Source organism: Helianthus annuus, chromosome 7, assembly GCF_002127325.2.
Source record: "Helianthus annuus cultivar XRQ/B chromosome 7, HanXRQr2.0-SUNRISE, whole genome shotgun sequence".
Classification (NCBI taxonomy): Eukaryota; Viridiplantae; Streptophyta; class Magnoliopsida; order Asterales; family Asteraceae; genus Helianthus; species Helianthus annuus.
In genome coordinates this window covers 112,289,547-112,312,047 of record NC_035439.2, presented here as the reverse complement: position 1 = coordinate 112,312,047, position 22,501 = coordinate 112,289,547, and the positions used below count along the sequence as shown (strand labels likewise).

The 22,501-nt window shown below is 38.0% G+C and overlaps 1 protein-coding gene across 1 annotated transcript; it reads right to left on the bottom strand.

Annotated features, from left to right (window-relative positions):
- Window positions 1-2,384: 2,384 nt before the first annotated feature.
- Window positions 2,385-3,152, bottom strand: LOC110916536 (kunitz trypsin inhibitor 5). The gene has a single exon (XM_022161244.2). The coding sequence runs from the start codon at window positions 3,143-3,145 to the stop codon at window positions 2,528-2,530; it is 618 nt and encodes a 205-aa protein (XP_022016936.1). The 5' UTR covers window positions 3,146-3,152; the 3' UTR covers window positions 2,385-2,527.
- Window positions 3,153-22,501: the final 19,349 nt, after the last annotated feature.

Below are 22,501 nucleotides of genomic sequence, written 5' to 3'. Positions count from 1 at the left end.
TATGGATGATGGGCAGGTGGCCTAAGGTGCTATGGGTCGAGTAGGGGACGCCCATACCTCTGGGAAACCCATTCATAAATGTTTTACCGCTTTAAACAGCCAAAGCCAACTTTCTGTCGCTGGGCATCGCTTACGGACCGTATGGCTTGGGCCTTGCGGTCCGTAAGCCTGTGGCGGAGACAAGCTTAATCATTCACCCCTTTACGGTCCGTAAGGCAGGACCCTTGCGGTCCGTAAGGGTTATTTTTAAATCTTTTTCAATCTTTTGTAATGATTAATAAAATCCTGGTATTTAGTAACGAAATCTTTGGTAATTAATAACCTGACCTTTCGGGTTTGAAGGGGTAACTTTGCGATTTGGCCCTCGATTATTTACAACTAAGGGCCTCGTGTTATTTACCCGTACTGCTAAATCCCCGGTTATCTTGTTAATTATTCGGGAAGCCTTGACTTTCATTGTTGACGCTTTTAACCCTTCTCGCACGAATTTGATTATAACTTTCTCGTTTTAAAACGGAACTTCGCGGAATTTATACAGTATATTCTAGTGAGCGTATTTTACTGCTACAAAGCCTCGGGTACGTCAAAGGGTCACTCAGAGGTATAATTAAACATGTTGACACATTTAACCCCCGCAACTTGTAATCTCTCACTTTCTTCCGCGTTTCGCTTCCGTACGATCCATGATTTATTCGTTTGAAGGTACGAGCATCGTTTAGGGTTACTATACAGTATACTTACCCTTGTTTGACATTTATAACCCTCAAATTTACATACTTTCAAAGTTTGCCAACTTTAGTCCTTTATTAATATTATACGCCACGTGTAAACTCAAGACACGTGTCAATACATTATTGGACGCAAAATTTCGAGGTGTTACAGTATTATAAAGGGTATCTTATAAAATTAAAAATCTAATCCACCACTCTATAACTCTCTCTCTCTCCACCAGATTTTCTCCGCCTTTCTCTCTCTATATTAACATATACGCATCTTCATCTTCTACATTACCCAACCCTGAAATACCCTAGCCCCCATCCCCGTCGACCATCTTGTTCGCATGAAAGATCTGAAAACCCCAACTTCCATCATCGCTCAAAGATCTGAAAACCCCAACTTCCACCATCTTGTTCGCCTGAAAGATCTGAAAACACCGTAGCCCCCATCCCCGTCGACCATCTTACCCATTTTTCGGCGTCTTTGCTCAAAGATCTGAAAACCCCAACTTCCACCATCGCAAGGTTGAGTTGAATGTGGATTGGTGGTGATAAGTAATATGTGAATTGGAGGTTAGGGATGGCTGAATATGGGGGTTTGTGTGGAAATCGGTGAGGGTGGTTAAAGGCGGTAGTTGTGGCGGTTATGGTCTTCATCACATCAGATCTCAAGATAGGTTTATGGGCAGTAGTTATGGTGATGATGTCGGTGAAGGGTGGAGGGTGGTGGTGATGGTGGCCGTAGTGACGGTGGCGATGGAGGGTGGTGGTGACAGCGAGGGTGGAGGGTGGTGGAGATGGCGGTGAATTGGGTTTTATTTGAGTAGAAGTTTAAGGTTTGTTTTGCAAACTTCAATTTGTTCAATTTTTGATTTCAATCTCGTTAATTGTGTCGATTTGAAGTATCTGTTCATTTTGTCATACTTGAATGAATTTATTCATTTGTTTTGTTTGCGGATGTTCAAACTGTTGTTGGGTTCAATCTGTTCATTTGTTGTGTTGGCGGATGTTCAATCTGTTGCTGGGTTTGATCGCTGAAGATCGGGTTCGGCTACGGTGGTTGTGTTAGGGGCGGTGGGTGAAGCTGAGAGAGAGAGAGAGAGAGTTGATGGTGATGATGGGTTGATGGTGGCATTTCTGGTGGGTGATGGCGGTTAGAGGTGGTGGAGTGTTTCTGGTGGTGAAGGGTGACGATGATGGTGGTGGTGGGTGTTTGATTCAGTTCTGGTGGGTGATGGCGGATTGAGTTTAGAGAGAAAGAGAGATGAATTGCAGAGAGAGTTGGGGAAGATTATGATTAATGATTTCATATATATAAATAATAGTATTTTTTTAATATTAATATTAAATATATAGGTAAAAAGACAAAAAATACCCTTGGATGATCAGTTTTAACAAAAAAAAAAAAAAAATTAACTGGGTTTGGCTTAAAGAACATAACGTGCAAGATTTTGAAACATTAAGGATAAAACTCATCAATTTTAAAGGTAAAAGACAACGCCTGAAATTTGGGACAAAAATAAAAGACAAAACTTGTAATTTACTCTAAAATTAATCATTCACAATAGGCCCATCATTTTGTTCTATGACCTTCATGCATGCTTTATAAAGCTGATCTCATCCACATTCCTAAAACAAGTTAATGGAAAAAAAATGCACCCTTAATCATAATTCACGAATGTCTATTGACAGTTATTACTATTTCATTAGTTACGTTACAAAGCTATAGTCTATAGTAATTTATTCTGACTGCACACATATAATTCAAACACAAGTATACATATAATAATAACATACAAGTAATTATTCATTTATGCCTTCCTGAACTTAATCTTGAAAGGCACATCACTTATAGCTAAACGCCTGCTTCCATTTTCAGCAAACACAACACCAATATCTCCACAAACAGGCCTACAAAGGTCACACACTGTTGGACAGTACACAAGCTTGTACCCATTTTCATACTTCTCTATCTTAAACCAGTTGCTTATGGTTTCCCCACCAGGGTTTCCTGCGGTTCCACGACCGCTTATGATCCTTTGCCCCTCGTACTCCTCGAGCATCCAAACGTTCGACTGAATACATATTGACGAAGCCGAGAAAATAATGTTTAGATCCGTGGATTCTCGAATAACTCCCTTCTTGGGGTCCACAGGCGTAAATGTTAACGGGAGGCCATCATCGAGCTCAAAGCCTTCTTGAACTACATCAAGTGGGCATGACTCGTTTCGTGTGGGGGCTAGTGTTACGCCACCACCCCGCCCTCTGAAGACAGGCAGGATGTAGTATTCTGTGCCCGACCGAACCAAGTTGCCATCGATGTCACGAACTGCATCGGGTGAGGGTTGGCCTAAAGAAAGGGAGGCTGTGGAGAAAAGAATAAGTAACAATATTGTTTTCATCTTGTGTGTTGATGTCTTGAATTGCATCTATTAGCATGTATTTATACGGTATCATATATTTGGATATATATATGACTTTGCTAACAGTTGCATAGGCTGCACGTAATCGTGTGCATGTATGTATGATTTAGTCAGCTGGATACATGGAAATGATATCCATATTCTCGTTGTTATCTTTGAAATCTGAAGTTAGGTATATGGCATGCCTTAATGTCTTAATGTATTATTTAAAGATTATGAAATCTGAGTACACGTTACATAACGTTTTGTAATATACATATTTGGTCAAAAACCGATGATGGTGCCAAATTAGTAGTTTTTGACCAATAATAACAAATATTTTAAAGCCATATCAATTTGATAATTATTTTTTTCTTGTAGCACATTTTTAGCTAAAAGCTAACTTTTCTAAAATATCATCACGGTTGGGACGTTGGGTTATGTTATGCATCAACCGTAGAAGATTTGTTAATAGTTTTCCAGCTCTTGTTTTTTTTAACCATCTCCCTTTTGATATGTAATAATATAATCTTTTTTTTTTTTTTACTTTATCTAAGGCTTTTATAGATAAATAAACAAATTAAATTCATTTGAGTGTGTTTTGTAAGAAGGGAAATAAGCGATCAACCTTCAAATTATTTAACATTTTCCTTGCGTTCTAATATGATGCAATAATTCTTGCTAAGAAGAACGCCCATGTTGTGGCAATTCCACCCAGAAGGTAATGGGTTACTCCTACAGCACGTCCTTGTACAATGCTTAAGGCTCTCGGCTGGGTAGCAGGAGCAACTTTTAATTTATTATGAGCCCAAACGATGGATTCAATAAGTTCTTGCCAATAACCACGTCCACTGAATAAAAACATTAAACTAAAAGCCCATACAAAATGAGCACCTAGGAAAAAAAGGCCATATGCGGATAATGAAGAACCATAAGACTGAATTACCTGGGATGCCTGTGCCCATAAGAAATCGCGGAGCCACCCATTAATAGTAATAGAACTCTGCGCAAAGTTTCCTCCCGTGATATGAGTTACGACTCCTTGATCGCTTATATAGACGATTGAAATATTCTCATTTGAGTATTTGACTTCAATTCTATAAAAAATTTGTTTTACTCAATTCTACAAAAACTTTGTTTTATAGAATTCTAGATATTTATAATATAAATTTTGGATTATTTAAAGTTTATTTGTTTTCATATTTGTTACTCTTACTTAACGTTACACCAATAAATTTAAACTACTTCATTGTTTTCATACAAACACTTTTAAGAGTGAATTAGTAACTTGTTTCAATTCAAGTTATTAATATGTGTTGTAGTTGGCGTTTCATCATTTTTGAAGTTACTTGCATTTTTCATTTTGATTTTTATCAAGCAAAACGTTCTAGAGTTAAAAAAACATGGTATTTTTCGTAGCATCGATCATGGAGATCATTGACATATTTGTGGAGTTCATGTGATAATAATACTTTGATGGTTGATCCATACATCAACTAGGTGATTTGTGAATACTTATTTTGAACATTTGGTTGATTACATTGGCGCAACTTCTATAGGGCGGGAGGGAGGGGCGGCCGACCCCCCGAATTTTTCGTTCAGTAGTGGAGAGTATGTGGTTTTCGTATAGTAATTTTTGGGTATATACGGTTTCGACCCCCCAGTCTTATAGAAATTTTTGGGTATATACGCTTCGACCCCCCGATGAGAAATCTCAAGCTTCGCCACTGGTTGATTAAAAAGTTGATTAATAATATGATCATGTAACTTTCAAATCATTAACATACACAGGATATTTTAGTTAACTCTCTTTATTCTAAGCATATTTTTAGTTAATGAAGAAACCTGAAGGCCAAAAGCGAAAATTATAATGACAAAAATAACAATAATGATAAGGATAAGGATAACAATTAAAAAAATTGGATTTGACATAACCTGGAAAACCTCAAACCTCAATATTTACACTATCTTTTTGAATAACTAACACACACACACACACCATGTAATCACACTCCTAACTAGTAGTTTACCCGTCCGCTGTCCGGTATATATGATTAACATCATCCAAACTCACTGCTGTCCGGGTATGTATGATTAACATCATCCAAACTCACTGTATATTTTAATATCACGATGACTACTTATCTAACTATTAAGAACATCAATAACTATGTCTATATTTAAAATAATGTTGACTTTTAATTTGATTTCGATTAATAACTACAACTCTTCTTGAACTGTCATACATACTAATTTAAAATCTTACATCTAATTCGCACAATTTAAAATATTTAATTAATTATTTGTAATTGATTAACGTAGGAATTGCTAACACCATTAAATGAAGATAAATGAGATCTATCAATGTTACATGTTTACAAAAGTTAAAAGAAAACTATCAACACAATCAAACGTGGATTATATTTATGTCATGAGAATATTATTTAAGAACATCAATAACAGTGTCTACATTTAAGATAATAATGACTTGTAATAAATGATAAACATGCATGATACATCTACAAAAAAAAAAGCAGATAATGTTATCAAGATCTCACAAGTATATTACAAAAAAGCCAAAAAACACAATGTATACTATAATATACAATAAATCATAAACATGCAGAATACATATACAAAAAAAGCAATTGATGTTATCAGGATCTCCAAAGGATATTACACAAAAGCCAAAAAAACACAATATATACTATAATATACAATTTCGTTGGCAAAACACAAACCATTGTAACAAACACAATGACTTGTTATCCAACTATTAAGAACATCAATAACCATGTCTATATTTAAGATAATAATGACTTTTTATTCGATTGCGATTAGTAATTACAACTGTTCTTATATTCTTATACATCGAATTGTCATACGTACTAACTTAAAATCTTACAACTAATTCACACAATTTAAAATTTTTAAGTAACTATTTTTAAATTGATTAACATAGCAATTGCTAACACCATTAAATAAAGATAGACGAGATCTATCAAAGTTAGATCAACATAAACTAAATCAATTACAATTCTCTCTATGGTCGCTTGAAGAAAAGGGAGCATATGAAGAACTAAACAGAAAAGTCGGCATCATCAGTGATAACAATTACAAGCGAACCTAGAGCAGCATCAGATAGCTTGATGAAGTCCTCCACTCTCCCCCATCAGATTTCAAGAACAACGCAGAAGAGTTTATCACACAACTGTTGAAACAGGATCAGAAAATCTGTGACATCCTGGCCGATCTGCAAAACCAAAGAAAGAATAAAATCGCGTGGAAGAAGGTGAGAGTCATTGAAATCTTTGGAAGTGTTAATTGTAGCGTATAATATTTTATACATATTTCACTCTTTAATCTTTCTTTATATTTAATTTAATAAAATTAATATCCATTGCATACAAAGTAAACACAATGACAAGAACACATAACATAATGTATAGAAAACCCACCTAGTTGAAAAACACAATAATCAGACGCAATACCTTTTTCTCTCACCAACACTCTCTCTCAACCTTTTCTCTCACCAACATTCTCTCTCTACCTTTTTCTCTCACCAACATTCTCTCTCTACCTTTTTTCTCTCACCAACATTCTTTCTCTACTTTTTTTCTCTCACTAACATTCTCTCTCTTACTTTATCTACAACTTTATTTTTCATTTAAATTAATTTATAATTTCATATTAAATAAATTCGTTTCAATTATGACGAGATTTTTTTTGTTCGTCGTTATACTAGTAATTGTTGCATATGTAACTAGTTGATATGTGAGACTGGTATAACAAAATAAAGGGGAGACATGGATTGTATAAAGAGAGACAAATAAGGTAGGGCGTCCAACCACTTCTCACACCATTTTTCCGGTTTCACATCGTGGTGACTGATTTTCAGATCTGAAGCTATGGTGACAAATTTATAGATCTGGAAACGTCTCGTACCAGCAACCGACTTCTTCCAACAACCAACAACCACTAACACAACCGTCTTCTTCCTTGTCGCCGGTAAGTAAAACCGGATTCGGCAACACCACCAACAGCCACTAACACAACTGTCTTCTTCTTTACCGACGGTAAGTGAAACCGCTATCGTTAAACGTTGTAGCCATCAATCAGTAAGTGAAACCACCTAGTGTACTTTAAACAAATCGTCTTCTTCCAATAACCACTGTCGTTAAATGTTGCAACGACCAATCGGATGTTGTGATTGCTGAAACCACATTCGATTAGTGGCTAATCGGTTATTTTGTGGGATATGATTTCAATCAGTGGCTAATCAGTTGTTTTGTGGGATATTATTTTTTGGGTCAATGTGGCAAGTGAAAAAAGGATAAGGAAAACAATGATGAGAGGAATTGAATGTATTAATTGTCTAGGTGAAAAAAGGCAGGTGAAATTGATATGTTGTATACATTTTAGCATTGTATTTCATATTTTGTATTTTTCGAATGTTTAGCATATGTTAGTTTGCTTGTGCAACTTAATTTGATCTCTTTTTAGTTTGTTACATGTGTTACCTGGTTTTCTAGGTAACATGTGTTACAATGCTATATCCTATGCAACTACTTTATGTAACACGTGTAACACATGCTACATCTTGTTTTCTCTATATAAAGGTTACATGTGGTAACATGTGTAACGTGGCTATACAAGTGCTAGCCTCTGGTGTAGAACATGCAACTACTCTATGTAACATGTGTAACACATGTAACATCCTGTGTTATCTAAAAATATGTTACAATCGGTGTAACACGTGTTACAAATAAAAGATAACATGTGTAACCTTGCTATGCAAGTGTTGGCCTCTTGTGTAGATCACGTAACTACACTATGCAACATATGTAACTTGGTTGTACATATGTTATCCACTTTGGAGTAACACATGCAAAACATGGAAATTGATAAAAAGATATTATTCAATCAAAACCTTCATGAACATATGAGCCCATACGTGGAAATGTTTGACCTTGATTGGTACGTGGTGGTAATGACAAGTCGCCATACTCATCACTCAATTGATCTATAAAAATGGTGGGAGAGATAATTACGTAGGGTAAGGCTAACTGTGACAATTTATACACATTAAAATAATTGTATCATAGAGGAACCCTTGTAGCATATACAACAAATATACTAGTTAAAATGGTTGAATATGTTGTGACATATGTTAAACCAATATGAAGTGGGTTTTGATATGTTTAAACCTTTGTAAGATGAGGGTGGAACAAAGATCCCAATATATAACCATGTAACAAATGTTCCAAGCAGTGTTGCATGTATTAGGAGTATAAAGTGGCGTACAATCCAACAATATTACATCATTTATGGAGTAAAAAAATATAAAGGTGTAAGAAGATCAGGATATGTAACTTGTGCCATAATCCCACCGTTTAATAATGTAACTTGTGTTACGAGTTTCAAATGTAACTTGTGTTACATTTAACTTTCTAATATAACACATAAACAGATGGAAAAGGAAAATTTATAAGGGTGCAAACACTTCAAATGTAACTTGTGTTACGTGTAGCTTCCTAATATAACACCATGAGGTTAAAAAACACATTAACACGTGTATACTCAGGTTGTAGGCCAGAGTCTCTAACATAAGGGTGTAATGTGTATATTATGAGTATACATACGTTACCACTTATGTAAGACATGTAACTCCATGTATGTAAACGTATGTTACATATGTAATTTTACTAATATTACTTGTTTGTTTACTGATATGACATTTTGGATGATGTAACGTTGTTACATATGTAATTTTACTAAGTTTAAATTGAGACCAAACGGGCTGACATATGTAACACATGTTTATAACATATGTTACACTATGGGGTAACATATGTAACACGTGTATAACCATCTTACACATGTTACATATAGGTTTTACATGTGTTACAACGTCACTGTTACACATGTTACGTATAGTTGTTGCATCAAAAAAAATTGCCTTCCCAACAACATCCATATTCATACTAACAATGAAAATAAAAATGAATTTTATATCAATTGTTGTAATGCTTCTAAAAATGGTCATCACAGCAACATCCATCTTTACAACACATAGCAGCCAACCAAAAAACACACTATCGTCACCATGAAAACCTGATGATGCGTTGTAATGCTTCGGCGGGCTTCGCTTCTTGATAACCATCTTCATCTTGAACACAAAACATCTTTTCACCTATGAACAAAACAAGTACATCAATATTAATCTTCTATAGTTAAAACTTATTAATCTCCTATGTAACATGTGTAACGTGGCTATACATGTGTTACCTCTCTAGTGTAACACATGTTACAAACATGTATTACATATGTGCAACCCCCTTTGTGTCTAAAAAATGGGTTGGGGTAACTATAAGTAACTTGTGTAACATTGTTACTACATATGTAGCTAATTATCTCACAAAAAAACACGACTTTTTATTTGTAAAATAAACGAGATATTCCGAATAAATTATGAAGTTTATACATTTTGTATCATTTTTATATATTACCTTTTAATGATGTTATGGGTAACATTTAATGTTATACTACCCTTTTCTGACATTATAGTTTACGTGTTTCATTGAATGGTTTACAACAACATTTTTATGGTTTACTTTTAATGATGTTATGTGGTACATGTAATATTATATTACGTTCAACAATACTCCTCTTTACGAGATGTAATACTTCTTCAGATTTTAAGAGAATCTACTTATGTTAACATATGTAACATCTTCAGTTGGTTCCTGGAAGTTGTAATGTAATACATAAGGTAACAAAAGTGGCAAAAGTGTTTTATGTGAACTTAAATATATAAAAATGATCCAAAAACTATTATAAGTTAAAATCTAGCTATGCTTTGCATCTTGATAGCCATCTTCATTTTGAACACAAAACAACCATTCACCTATGAACAAAACAAGTACATCAGTATTAATCTCCTATATGTTATAATTCGATTAAAATAAGACAGGTTTAACACATGTTACTCTAATATGTTTACCTAATAAAACAGGTTTAACACATGGTACCCTAATAAAGACAGGTTTACCTAATATGTTTTTGATAAAAATAATGCAGGTTTAATACATGTTACCTAATTTGATAAAAATAAGACAGGTTTAACACATGTTACCTAATCTGTTTTTCTGAGTTGAAATTGCACAGTCTCCTACACAGTTTATGGCCATTATTCTCAACATGTTTTCAAACAAAAAAGCAAACAAACCAACAGTTCATCAGACAACCTTTCGTCCCCTAGAATATTAAGTCAACATCCTTAGCATATAACAAAACTCGAATTCAACATTATCTCAGCCAAGTGAACATCTCAATCCTAACTTTTATAAAACCAACTCTCTAATAAACCAATTAAGCAGATAAGAGTTGTCATGGGATCCTACTTGAAATCTTATAAAAAAATCACAACATCAGTTATGAACAAGAAGACACATATTTCTACTCTCATTCAAAACAATTAACAATTTTGTATCAGATTAAAAGTCGCAAAAACACGAGACATTCGAAGCTAAACACTTACCGATCGACGAGCGATGAGACAGATGGTTGTTTGTTCCGTCAATCATCGGAAAAAAACCGTAATAACTACATTTCCGGCGACATTTATCAAAAAAACGGAGGAAACTTACTTGGTTCTTCACTTGCTTCTTGATTTCTTCCATTTCCGGTGACATTTACCAGATGATAACAACCGAAAATGTGGCTCTCATATCTAGGGTTTTCCTCCAAACTAAAAGCACCGTCGTTTTTTCTTGTTTCTCTAATGATCGCCGTACAATTTTGTGCTCAAATGATCGTCAGCAATGTTTGGATTTGCAGTGCTTTCTTCTTCTTCTCTGGTGGGTTTTGGGGTTTTGAATGTTGAGAGAGAAACAGTTGAGGTAGAAAGAAAATGGGGGTTTAAAATGTGGGGTTGGGTTTTGACTAAAAAGGTGATGGATTGATGCCTGAAAATCAGCCATGAAAGATGGGAGAAAGCAAAGGAATTAGGGTTTTTGAAGAAGAAAGGAATGGGGGATAAAGAAGGAAGAAAGAGATGCAAGTTCTGTATATATTATTTGGTTTAAAAAAGTGATGAGATGATGGGTAATAAATGACTTGATGGGATGGGGAAGAAGGTGAAATGATGGCTTGAACAAATGACTAATTTGCCCTTTTAACATGTGTTTAAAGATATGATGTGGATCAATCTTGACCACACAATTCAGGTTTGCCAAGTTTTCTAGATTAAATGGGTTTTTCATAGATACTTACATAGCATATTATTATATTATATATATCAATTTATAACATAAATTTGCGCCAGAAAACTTTCACACTTTTTCTACTTTAGCCACAAGAGTTTAATGCCATATCATTTGAGCCTATATTGTGCTTTTAAATTGCCACCTCACTTGAGCTATAATGTGCCTTAAAAGACGGTTCCTCGTGCTCATATGTAGCCTTATATTATATTAATATTTTTATTGATTTATCTTTATAGGTTATGTTACATTTTCTTTTGTTTGGACTCATGTGCTAAATTCGAGTAGACATTTGATCCATTTAATTGTTTAATACTACTATATGTTTTCAATCTATTTATTTTTTTTAAAATAGTTATAAGACCACGCGCGTTGCGGCGCGGGTACATTGCAAACATCGAATAGAATAGTCCCAACGTTATGTGATGCGTTAATTAACCTTATGAAAAGGCGTGTTTCGACGCATCCGATTGAATTTAACGTAACCTATATAAGCATTATAATTGGATTAAACCATAAAGTAATTATCGCTTGCCTTGTGATGATCCACGTGCGTTCAAAGACAATGGAAAACGGTGTTATAGTTAATGGTAAGCATATGAGAATGAATATTCTGGGCATGCTAAGTAAACTTAAAGTAACCATATGAAAATGAATATTCTAAGCATGCTAACTAAACTCAAAAACACATCGTATTTGATTTGATATAAAAGTATAATATTAACTTTTTTACAATTTGACGAACGATGAACAAACTTCTCTTCATCATTATAAGCAAACTATTTCCCTTCAAATTAACGCATAAGAAGTAATGTAAAAAAAAATTACAAATTCAAAGGCATACGATCCATAAAGCAATTATCCAGCCGAAAATATGAAAAAATAAAGATGAAATAACAATACTAATAATGGTTATAATAACAATAATAAGTATACGGAGAATAACCTAAAAAAATATGATTTTTAACAAAATATATACACACAGACACAAAAGACTTTTACCTTCATTCTTGTGGCACAACAAATGCAACGCATCTCGGTGAACCTCAATCCATGGAATGTGGGTGCAAATGTCTCCTGTAAAACGCTTTACCCATGGCATTATAGTCTAGTGGTATCTTGGTGGTGAGATAAGGCTTATGACCATTAGGTCATGGGTTCGATTCCCACAAAGGGGTTTTTTTCCTAGATTTATTGGGTTTCCTCCTGAATTGGTGTATAGGCATTATTGCCTAGTGGAGATGGATATGATCGGGTTGTTCTGCTGGTGGCACGATGATACTCCAGTGGTCCGTCAGTGATCCAAATTTGCCGTTAAAAAAAAACGCTTTCCCCCACACTTCCGCCCTCTCAATTCCTGTAAAACAACATCAACAACTACATTCATCTTCTCTAACAAACTATCGGCCGTAACAACGAACCCTATGGATCGATTGGGGAAGGTTAATCAATGTACCTGGAAGGAGGAATTGACATGGGAGGAGGAGAGAGCCGCCATGGATGCAGCATGGTGAGAATAGATGTGACAATGGTAGAAGAAGAAAGCTTCATCATCGGTTTTCATGTACGATCGATTTAGAAAAAGGTGAAGAAGGAAGTAGCGATGGTTGATCTTGGGGCTGAAGATTGCTTCATCAGGGATTGTTTTGGGGATGGAGATCGGTGGTCAAATGCAAAGGCCGACTTGGAGGGTGGCTGGCTGCTGAGCGGAGATCGGTGAGGAGAGGGTTTATGTGAAACCTGAGCTATGGAGAAAGAAAAAAAGAAAGAAGCGATGGTTGCTTCCAGAACAAAAAAAACAATAAATGCAAAAAAACCGGGTGTTAGCGGAATCGAACTCGCGCCATGGGTGTGAACAAATGAAAGGCGGACCAACTTGAGACACATCAACACTTGCAAAATTCTTGGAAAACCTTATATATATAGAAAGTATGGGGAAGACAAAGCCGGTCGCAACCCACCTACTTTGTCTTTTAAGATATAGCTAGCAAATAGACCCGCGCGCGTTGCAACGCGGGCACATTGCAAACATCGATTGGATCACCTGAAGTATTATGTGTTCATTAGGTTTCATGAAGCAAAGTCAATTGCGTTGTATTACAAACCACAGTTTATATACTTTTCTTATATTCTTTTAACATTAGTCTTTGTCTTGTTCTTTTATTAATACTACAAAAGTTAATGCCTTTGTTAATTGCCTTTGTAGTTAGTCCCAATTAAATTCAGGTTGTAATTTCATTGGTAGCTTGTAATAATTCCTTTGTGCAGAAGTCATACATTACATATTGCAAAAGCAAAACACCTTTTTTTGAACGGCGGGGAAATATTTCATTTAACCAAACCCAAAAGTGTACATCAGGTCTAGCAAGTTGCTACGCATAGAACACCCAAAACTGTTGCACATACATGCCCCCAAAACAATAAAAAGAAACAGAGACTTCTCGACAACAATATTAATCACCTGGTATGCTAAAGCTTCGACAGTTGTTCCAATTTAGCTCCTCCTTTTCGCTCGGGTTTTTATCCATAGGAAAGACATCGATTGAATCTCTCCAAAGATGCCATCCACATTTACTTGTTTATACGAAAACACACGGTCATTTCTCGATCTCCAAATCGCCCAACAGCCGACTAAAATAAGAGATTGGGCCAGTCTACTCTTTTGACCATTTAGAGCAGAACTCTTGTGTGATAGTGAATAATTAAATACTCCTTAAAGGGCATAATCTATGGCTTATTTACTTCATGAACAATAAACTGACCTTTAGGCCATTGAGAAATGATGCTTTCTTTCAAAGTTAGAACAGTTGCAGCTGCTGGAAAACTTTGTGGACCAATATCAGATCCATCTATCAAATGAAATTTAATCTCTAGCGCGTCTTGAACTCCAGCCATCTTCAACTTTGTCTCGAACAGAAATTCCCAATATCCAAACACTCAAGAAACTTCAATTTTTTGGGCTTAATCCCAGAAAAAAAAACAACTTTTACAAACTCAAATAGGTATTCATATATGGTGTTGAGCCTGACCAACCACCATCAATAATAATTCCCACTTTGCCCTCTGAAGACTTCAAATCTTATGAAAAATTGAACAGTCTCTTATAGCTGATTTGAAATCCGCTAACAATAAAAGAAACACAACTGAATCAATCAAATCTACTTACTACAAAAGTGCAAATTAATACAGGAATCAAGATCCCTCTAGCTACATAAAAACCATATACCCACAAAATATTTTGATGAATGAATATGAAGGAAATAAAGGGGGTATACAACACCATGAGCTCACCTTTTACCATTGCGACAACGCACGACGTAAAAAAGTGTTCAGCAGTCTCTGCACTCTCCCCACGCACAACGGGCAATCGGATGGATCACACCTGATGTGCCTTCGCCGCTGATTTACCAAGGTTGGTAAACGCCACCCAAAAATATTAACTTTTAAGGTACCCACTTGTTCCATTTGAGAACCGTATTGTAAGCGGACTGTTTGGACAATAGTTCCCGACACGATTTGACCGAAAATGACCCACCGGATTTGGATCCGAAACCCACTTGTCCCTACTATTCTGCATTGGTACTCCCCCTAATTCCCCTAACAATTGACTGAACTGGTTGAATAGGCTGGTGGCGTAATTTTAGAATTAGGAGATATCCTTGTATAATAGATTTCATGGCCTGCTTTCGTTCTAGCCGGAACATTTTGAACCTGACTTTAATATGATCCTTAAAATGTCCATTAAACGAAATTATACACATATGTATCCAAAGTAAAACAATTTAACCAAAACAAAAAAAAATGATCTCTGGGAGAACCACTAATTCAACCATCAGATTATCAAATCACCTATTAATCAAAATTAAACCAACAATACCAAGCTGAGGAGAAAAACCCACATCATGAACAAACTCAATCGATTACTGCAAAAAAAATATGTAAACATTAATTGCATAAGTATTGGAATCATATAATTACCAAGGCGCAAGAAAATGTGCTAGTATAAATCCAGAGAAGAATTCCTCTAATTCGTAGGTGAGTGCAACTTTTGTGTGCAAGAAATCGTTTCACAACAGCTCTTTATTTGACGACAACTTGCCGGAGATCGATTTAGGGTTCATCGATCATGGAGGAAAGATGGGCATCGCGTGATTTAGGGGAGATCGATTTTGGGTTGATGAAGGATTGATTCATCAGGTATCGATTCAGTGATTGTGGAAGTGGACGCTATCAGGAAGAGAAGAGAGGCAGATGCCATTGGATCATCAATAAGGAAACACGTATACACGAAAGGAGGGACCACATATGCTGAAAAGAAACAAAGAAGGGACTTAGGGGGTGTTTGGCCTAGCTTTTATTTTTTTGGCTTATGCTTATATTTTAAAGTAGCTTATGGTTATTTTCTTTCATTTGATAAGCTACTTTTAAGTGTTTGGATGATATTCGCTAATTTACACATATTTTAGTCCCCCGTTTTACCCCTATTTTATGCGTTTTCGGCCGTAAAACCGTCATTCGGATACTTAATTATCTACATCTTTGTTTACAGGCCTAAAACAGCATACCAGACAAGATGATAGCAAAAACGAGGACTTTCCGGACATAACGACGAAGCTGCGAAGATTCTGTGAAGAAAACTGACCTGGGCGTTTGGAACGGTCATGCGACCTCATGCACGACCGTGCATATCCGGTGATCCTGAATGACCCGGCAGTGAACGAGGCGTGCAACTCCGCGTGCAAGGCATTGAAGGCCAACCCGAAAAGGCACGGTCGTGCCGTATGCGGAACAATCGTGCGGATCCGACGTTCAAACAGGACCTCGGAACTGAACGACCGAAAGACAAGGCGTGCAACTGGATTTCGGTGAAGAACGACCGTGCCAACTGAAGAACGCCCGTGCGTGTCCGAAGACCAGTCAACGATCTGTGACGTCATGCAGTATGGTGGACCACCACCAATAATTGCTTAAAGTGCACGGTCGTGCGATCGGAAGAACGACCGTGCAACATGGAAAAAGCATAAAAACAGAACAGAACTATTCTATTCGCAACTCTGGAATTTTGGAGAGCTTTGCAGGCGATTTTGAGGCTCCGAAGGCTTCTGCTTTCACTCGGATTCAAGCCACATTGCCCGATTTTGCTCATTTACTATCCGGATTCTTAATCTTGTGCTTGTTTATGGTTTGGATTTCTAATCTTTCCAGAATTTTGTTAATGTTTCAAGCATTTAGATTAATATTTATGTATTATTGTAGCCTTTGGGCAAAAACACAACAATCCCTTGCTTGATTATAACCATTAGTATGTTAATCTATGTTTGTAATGAAATTTGGAAGTGTTTTCTATGATTATCTTTGATGATTAGTTTGCAACCTTGTTATTGATGTTGATTTCTTGATTATAAGTAATTGTGTTGGATGATTGGTGCTTGGTTAGGTAAGATAGTTGAAAAATGAAGCTTATTTAATCATGTATTAGTAAACTTTTAATTTGGTTAACTAGCTTAACTTGGTTAAAATGTGGGCACCATGATACTCTAACGGGTTAGTGGTTTAATAAAATGTAATTATTGTTAATCAAGAAAGCTTGCCTTCACGGAAGGACTCTAACGGGTTAGATGGTGTTGTTATGAATTCTTGCCATGATTTGTTAGCTTAGTTAGTAGTTTCGGCCAAAATTGCTATCTTGGTGAATTTATGCGCAAGATTTGTAAAATGAACTCGGTTGTGATTTAATCTAGTTTATGCTTGTCTCGGTGGTTGCATTGTGTTTATCGGTGTTGCTTTCCTTGATTAAGTGAGGTTAGAAAACTCCTAACGGATGACTAACTTATTTTTAGGAGATTTTTGTAGACATTAATCAATCGCACGTTAAAGAACAATTTTAGGTGGTTAAAGTGTGTTTATCGTTTTAACTTTCCGAATGATTGTCATCTTAGGATTCCCGAAAGGGATACTAATTGTCTTAAATTGGAAAATTGACCGAATGCTTCTAATGCCAAAACTGACTTAGTTGACATGCTGTGGTTGTGTATTAAGCAAGGCTATTTATATATAATTTACTATGTTTTATAAGTATTTGTTATGCTTACTTTAGTGTAGTTAAAACCAATACCACGTATGTTTTTACCGATAGTTTAGCGACAAAGGTCTAGTATTATTTCTCCGCCCATTTCCGTGGATCGATACTTGGTTCTTACCGATACTTTACTACATATATGACGGGGTACACTTGCCTCTTTCGTGTGTGTTTTGATGTAAAAGTAATAATCACTTTTATAAATTTAAAACCAATTCGTGTGTAATTTCATTGTAAAAATATGTTTAGTCGCGCACGTACCAAGTTTTTGGCGCCGTTGCCGGGGAATGGCGAGTTTTAGGAACGACCCGAGTCATTGTGTTATCGGTGTATATACTTGTTTATATTTGTGTATATTTTCATGTTTATTTATTTGTTGATTTATTTGTTAATATTTCTAGCTTTTAATTCAATTTATTCATTTTCGTGATCCTTTTGTACACTTGTAAATTTTTATTCTATTTATTTGTTTAAATCCGGATTTATTTATTCATTTATTCTTTGAGTTTTCGGCACTTAAAAATCATTTTCATACTAGCCGATTCGATTATTTTCGTTGCTTTAATTTTTATAAAAATTTCGGCCCATTTTCGGATTTTTATAAATTTTACAGCTCATATTTATACATATTCTGCTTCTATTCAGCAAAAAAAAACATTATTATATTAATAAACTATTCATTGTGTCAGTTTTTCGTTTGCAGGTTGATGTCCTCAACTCCCGCGCCCGCTATTGCTGAGCCGACTGACGAACCAGCGCATAATCTTAGAAGAAGTAAGAGGCTGCGCGAAAGGTCGTTTGTCATTGCACAACGCATAGCAAATGCAATCGACGAGCCGGTAATTATCTCTGAAGACGAAAGCTCAGGGGACGAGGAGAGAGTCGTCATGGCGGACGACGACCGACCGTTGAATGAAACAAATCAGCCCGGAAGGGCAGGCCTGGAGCCGAGTATCCTTCAGCCCACTATAGATGCACCTACTTTTGAAATTAGATCTAGTATTATTAACATGGTGCAGAATTCAGTGCAGTTTGACGGACGTGAGCATGAGGATCCCGGGAGGCATATCGCTGCTTTTCTTGCTATTTGTTCGACATTTAGGATTACAGGTGTTTCGGAGGATGCGATTCGGTTGAGGTTGTTTCCGTTTTCATTACGTGACAAAGCTAGAGCTTGGCTTATGTCACTTCCTGCCGGGTCCATCAGGACCTGGAATCAGTTGGCGGAGCAGTTTATGCAGAAATATTTCCCACCTGAGAAAACGAACAAGCTACGGAACCGGATTGTTTCCTTTCGCCAGGACGAGGGCGAGTCGTTGCATGCGGCTTGGGAGAGATTCAAGGATTTGTTGATTGATGTGCCACATCACGGCTTCTCCAAGCTACAGCTGGTTTTGACGTTCTATCAGGGGCTCAGCTATAATACGCAAGAGCGATTAGACGTGAACGCGAGAAGCGATCTTGGAACTAAGACACCGACTGAAGTGTATGATATTATAGAAAAAGCTGCGTTGAAATCCAGCTCGCGTCGGGACGGAGATAGAGGTCGGGCATCATCATCATCATCTCGTTCAGGAGTTCATGCTGTAGACGACTACACGGCCATTACTGCACAAATCTCGGCTCTTGCATCGAGATTCGACAGGTCCCAGATGATTGCGCATGCTGGCTCGGGATGTGACCAGTGCGGAGTGTCACACGAGCCTGGGGCATGTTTTCAGGGAGTCGTATATGAGGGCCACGAAGAAGTAGATTTCGTGAGTAATCAAGTGAGGCCGCAGAACAACCCATACAGCAACACCTATAATCCCGGTTAGAGAAATCACCCAAATTTTGGGTGGCGAGCGAACGCAGGAAATCAGAACCCATTGGGGTTCACTCAGCACCAGCGCCTCAGCAGGGTCAGCAGTACCAGCAGTACAACCAACCCTACCAGCAGCGTCCATATTCGTACCAGAATCAGGGCACTGGGAGTAGCTCCCAGCAGCAGGCCCCTCAGTCTAGTTCCAAGCTGGAGGATATGATGGCTCAGCCTCTCTCTAGCTCTGGAAAACGATACCAACAAAGCGAAGATCGTTTTCTAGCTAACGAGGGAGAAATGAGGAGTCAGAAGGCCTCGATTCAGAATATCGAGAATCAGGTTGGTCAGCTGGCACAGATGATGTCCAAAAGACCCCCAGGCGGTCTTCCGGGTAATACAGAACCAAACCCGGGCGGACACAGGGATGTGAATGCTGTCATGACCAGGAGTGGAAAAACTACCGGACCCGTCATATAGGACTCAGTACCGATCACTGAAGCGGTCCCGACTGACACACCGGACGAGGTGCAAGCCAGGCTGCGCCCAGCAAGTACAGCACAAGTCCAGGAGCCGGTCAAAGATTACACTCCTCCAGTACCTTATCCAGGCAGGCTGAAGAAGCAGAAGAATGAAGAACAATACGGTAAGTTCCTTGATTTGTTTAAGCAACTACACATCAATATACCGTTTGTTGAAGCCTTGGCCCAGATGCCAAAGTATGCGAAATTCCTTAAGGATATCCTCTCGAATAAACAGAAGCTCGAGGATATATCATGTGTGGTGATGAATGAGACTTGTTCTGCCGTTCTGCAAAACCGTCTGCCCACGAAAATGGGAGATCCTGGTAGTTTCACGCTCCCGTGTTTGATTGGAAACATGTCTGTTAGCCATGCATTGGCTAACTTGGGAGCGAGTATTAACCTTATGCCGTATAAGGTTTTTACTAAACTGGATCTGGGTGAGCCGTCACCTACTAGGATGAGCATTCGGTTGGCAGATCGCTCAATAAAGTATCCGCGCGGATTTGTGGAAAACATGCTTGTAAAAATCGATAAATTTGTTTTCCCCGTGGACTTTGTTATCCTTGACATGGACGAAGATTCAAGGGTACCTTTGATACTTGGACGTCCTTTCCTCAATACAGCGAGGACGATTGTTGATGTGGCAGCTGGCCAAATCACGCTCCGAGTAAATGACGAGCACGTGACATTTGATATTAAAAGATCAATGCAGCATCCGCAAAGTCACGATGACATGCTTTACTATGTCGACATTGTCGATGCATGTGTGTGCTCTCATTTTCAAGGTACTATTGACGAGATTGATTCGGACACACGTCTGTCGTGTGGGGACCTGATTGGCATTACGCAGGAGGCCCACGATTTCGAGCAGCCAGTCTATCAGATTGGTGACGATAGTTCCCAGAGTCCGGAGAGATTTCTTGAAATTGACCATGTGAAAAAGGAGGAAGCAGAGCCTTCGGTTGAAGATCCGACGCCTTTGGAGTTGAAAGAACTCCCACCACATCTCGAGTATGCATTTCTGGACGAGGAGCGTCGCCTACCGGTCATAATTTCGGCATCATTGGAAAAGGATGAGAAAAATCAGCTTCTCGAGGTTCTGAGACTTCATAAAAGAGCCATTGCATGGAAAATCATGGATATCAAGGGCATCAATCCTTCTTTTTGTACTCACAAGATTCTGATGGAAGACGAGTACAAGCCGTGTGCACAGCATCAAAGGCGTTTAAATCCAAATATGCAAGACGTGGTGAAGAAGGAGGTGATTAAATTGTTGGATGCCGGCATGATTTATCCTATTTCGGACTCTGTGTGGGTGAGTCCGGTGCAGGTTGTACCTAAGAAAGGTGGTATGACTGTAGTCTCAAATGATAGGAATGAGCTAATTCCTACCCGTACCGTCACTGGGTGGCGAGTTTGCATTGACTACCGCAAGCTCAATGATGCTACTCGCAAGGATCACTTCCCGCTTCCATTCATCGACCAGATGTTGGAACATCTGTCGGGGAAGTTGTATTACTGTTTCCTAGACGGATTCTCTGGGTACTTTCAGATTCCTATCGCTCCTGAGGATCAGGAGAAGACTACCTTTACATGCCCCTTCGGCACATTCGCCTACCGGCGGATGCCTTTTGGGTTGTGTAATGCACCAGCGACCTTCCAAAGATGCATGGTTGCAATTTTCCATGACATGATCGAGGATTCCATGGAGGTTTTCATGGATGATTTTTCGGTATTTGGGGATTCCTTCGATCATTGCTTGGAAAATTTGAGAAAAATGTTGAAGAGGTGTGAGGAGACGAATCTGGTCCTGAACTGGGAGAAATGCCACTTCATGGTGAAGGAGGGCATAGTTCTGGGACATAAGATTTCGCATGCTGGTATGGAGGTCGATCCAGCCAAAGTGGATATCATTTCACGACTTCCGCCTCCCACCTCTGTTAGAGCGATACGGAGCTTTCTCGGTCATGCCGGGTTCTATCGGCGATTCATTAAAGATTTTTCAAAAATCGCCAGACCCATGACCCGTTTGTTGGAGAAAGACGCTCCATTCATATTCGGAGATGATTGCTTGAGAGCCTTTGACCTTCTCAAGCAAAAGTTGATTGAGGCCCCTATTTTAGTTGCACCGGACTGGAGTCTGCCGTTTGAGATTATGTGCGACGCGAGTGATTACGCTATAGGGGCCGGGCCGTTCTTGGCCAAAAGAGAGAAAAGCACTTTCACCCGATCTATTATGCGAGCAAAACTCTTCACGACGCTCAGGAGCATTATACCACGACAGAAAAAGAGCTCTTGGCGGTCGTTTTCGCATTTTACAAATTTCGATCGTATTTGGTGCTTTCGAAAACCGTTGTATATACTGATCACGCTGCCATCCGATATCGCTTCAGCAAACAGGACGCTAAGCCACGTCTGATCAGGTGGATCTTGTTGCTGCAAGAGTTCGATATCGAAATTCAAGATAAAAAGGGTGCGTTGAATGTAGCGGCTGACAATCTATCTCGGTTAGAGCATGGAGACATCGTGGACGCGCGTTGGGATTCCATAAATGACAACTTCCCACACGAGTCTTTGATGAGTGTTGAGATATGCGATGAGTCGCCATGGTTTGCTGACCTTGCGAACTACCTTGCTTGCGGGATTCTGATTAAAGGGTTGACTCACCAGTAAAAGAGGAAATTCTTTTCGGATGTCAAGCACTACATTTGGGATGAC

Coding starts and splice junctions, on each gene's coding strand:
- LOC110916536 (XM_022161244.2), bottom strand. CDS start 3,145: ATGCAATTCAAGACATCAACACACAAGATGAAAACAATATTGTTACTT.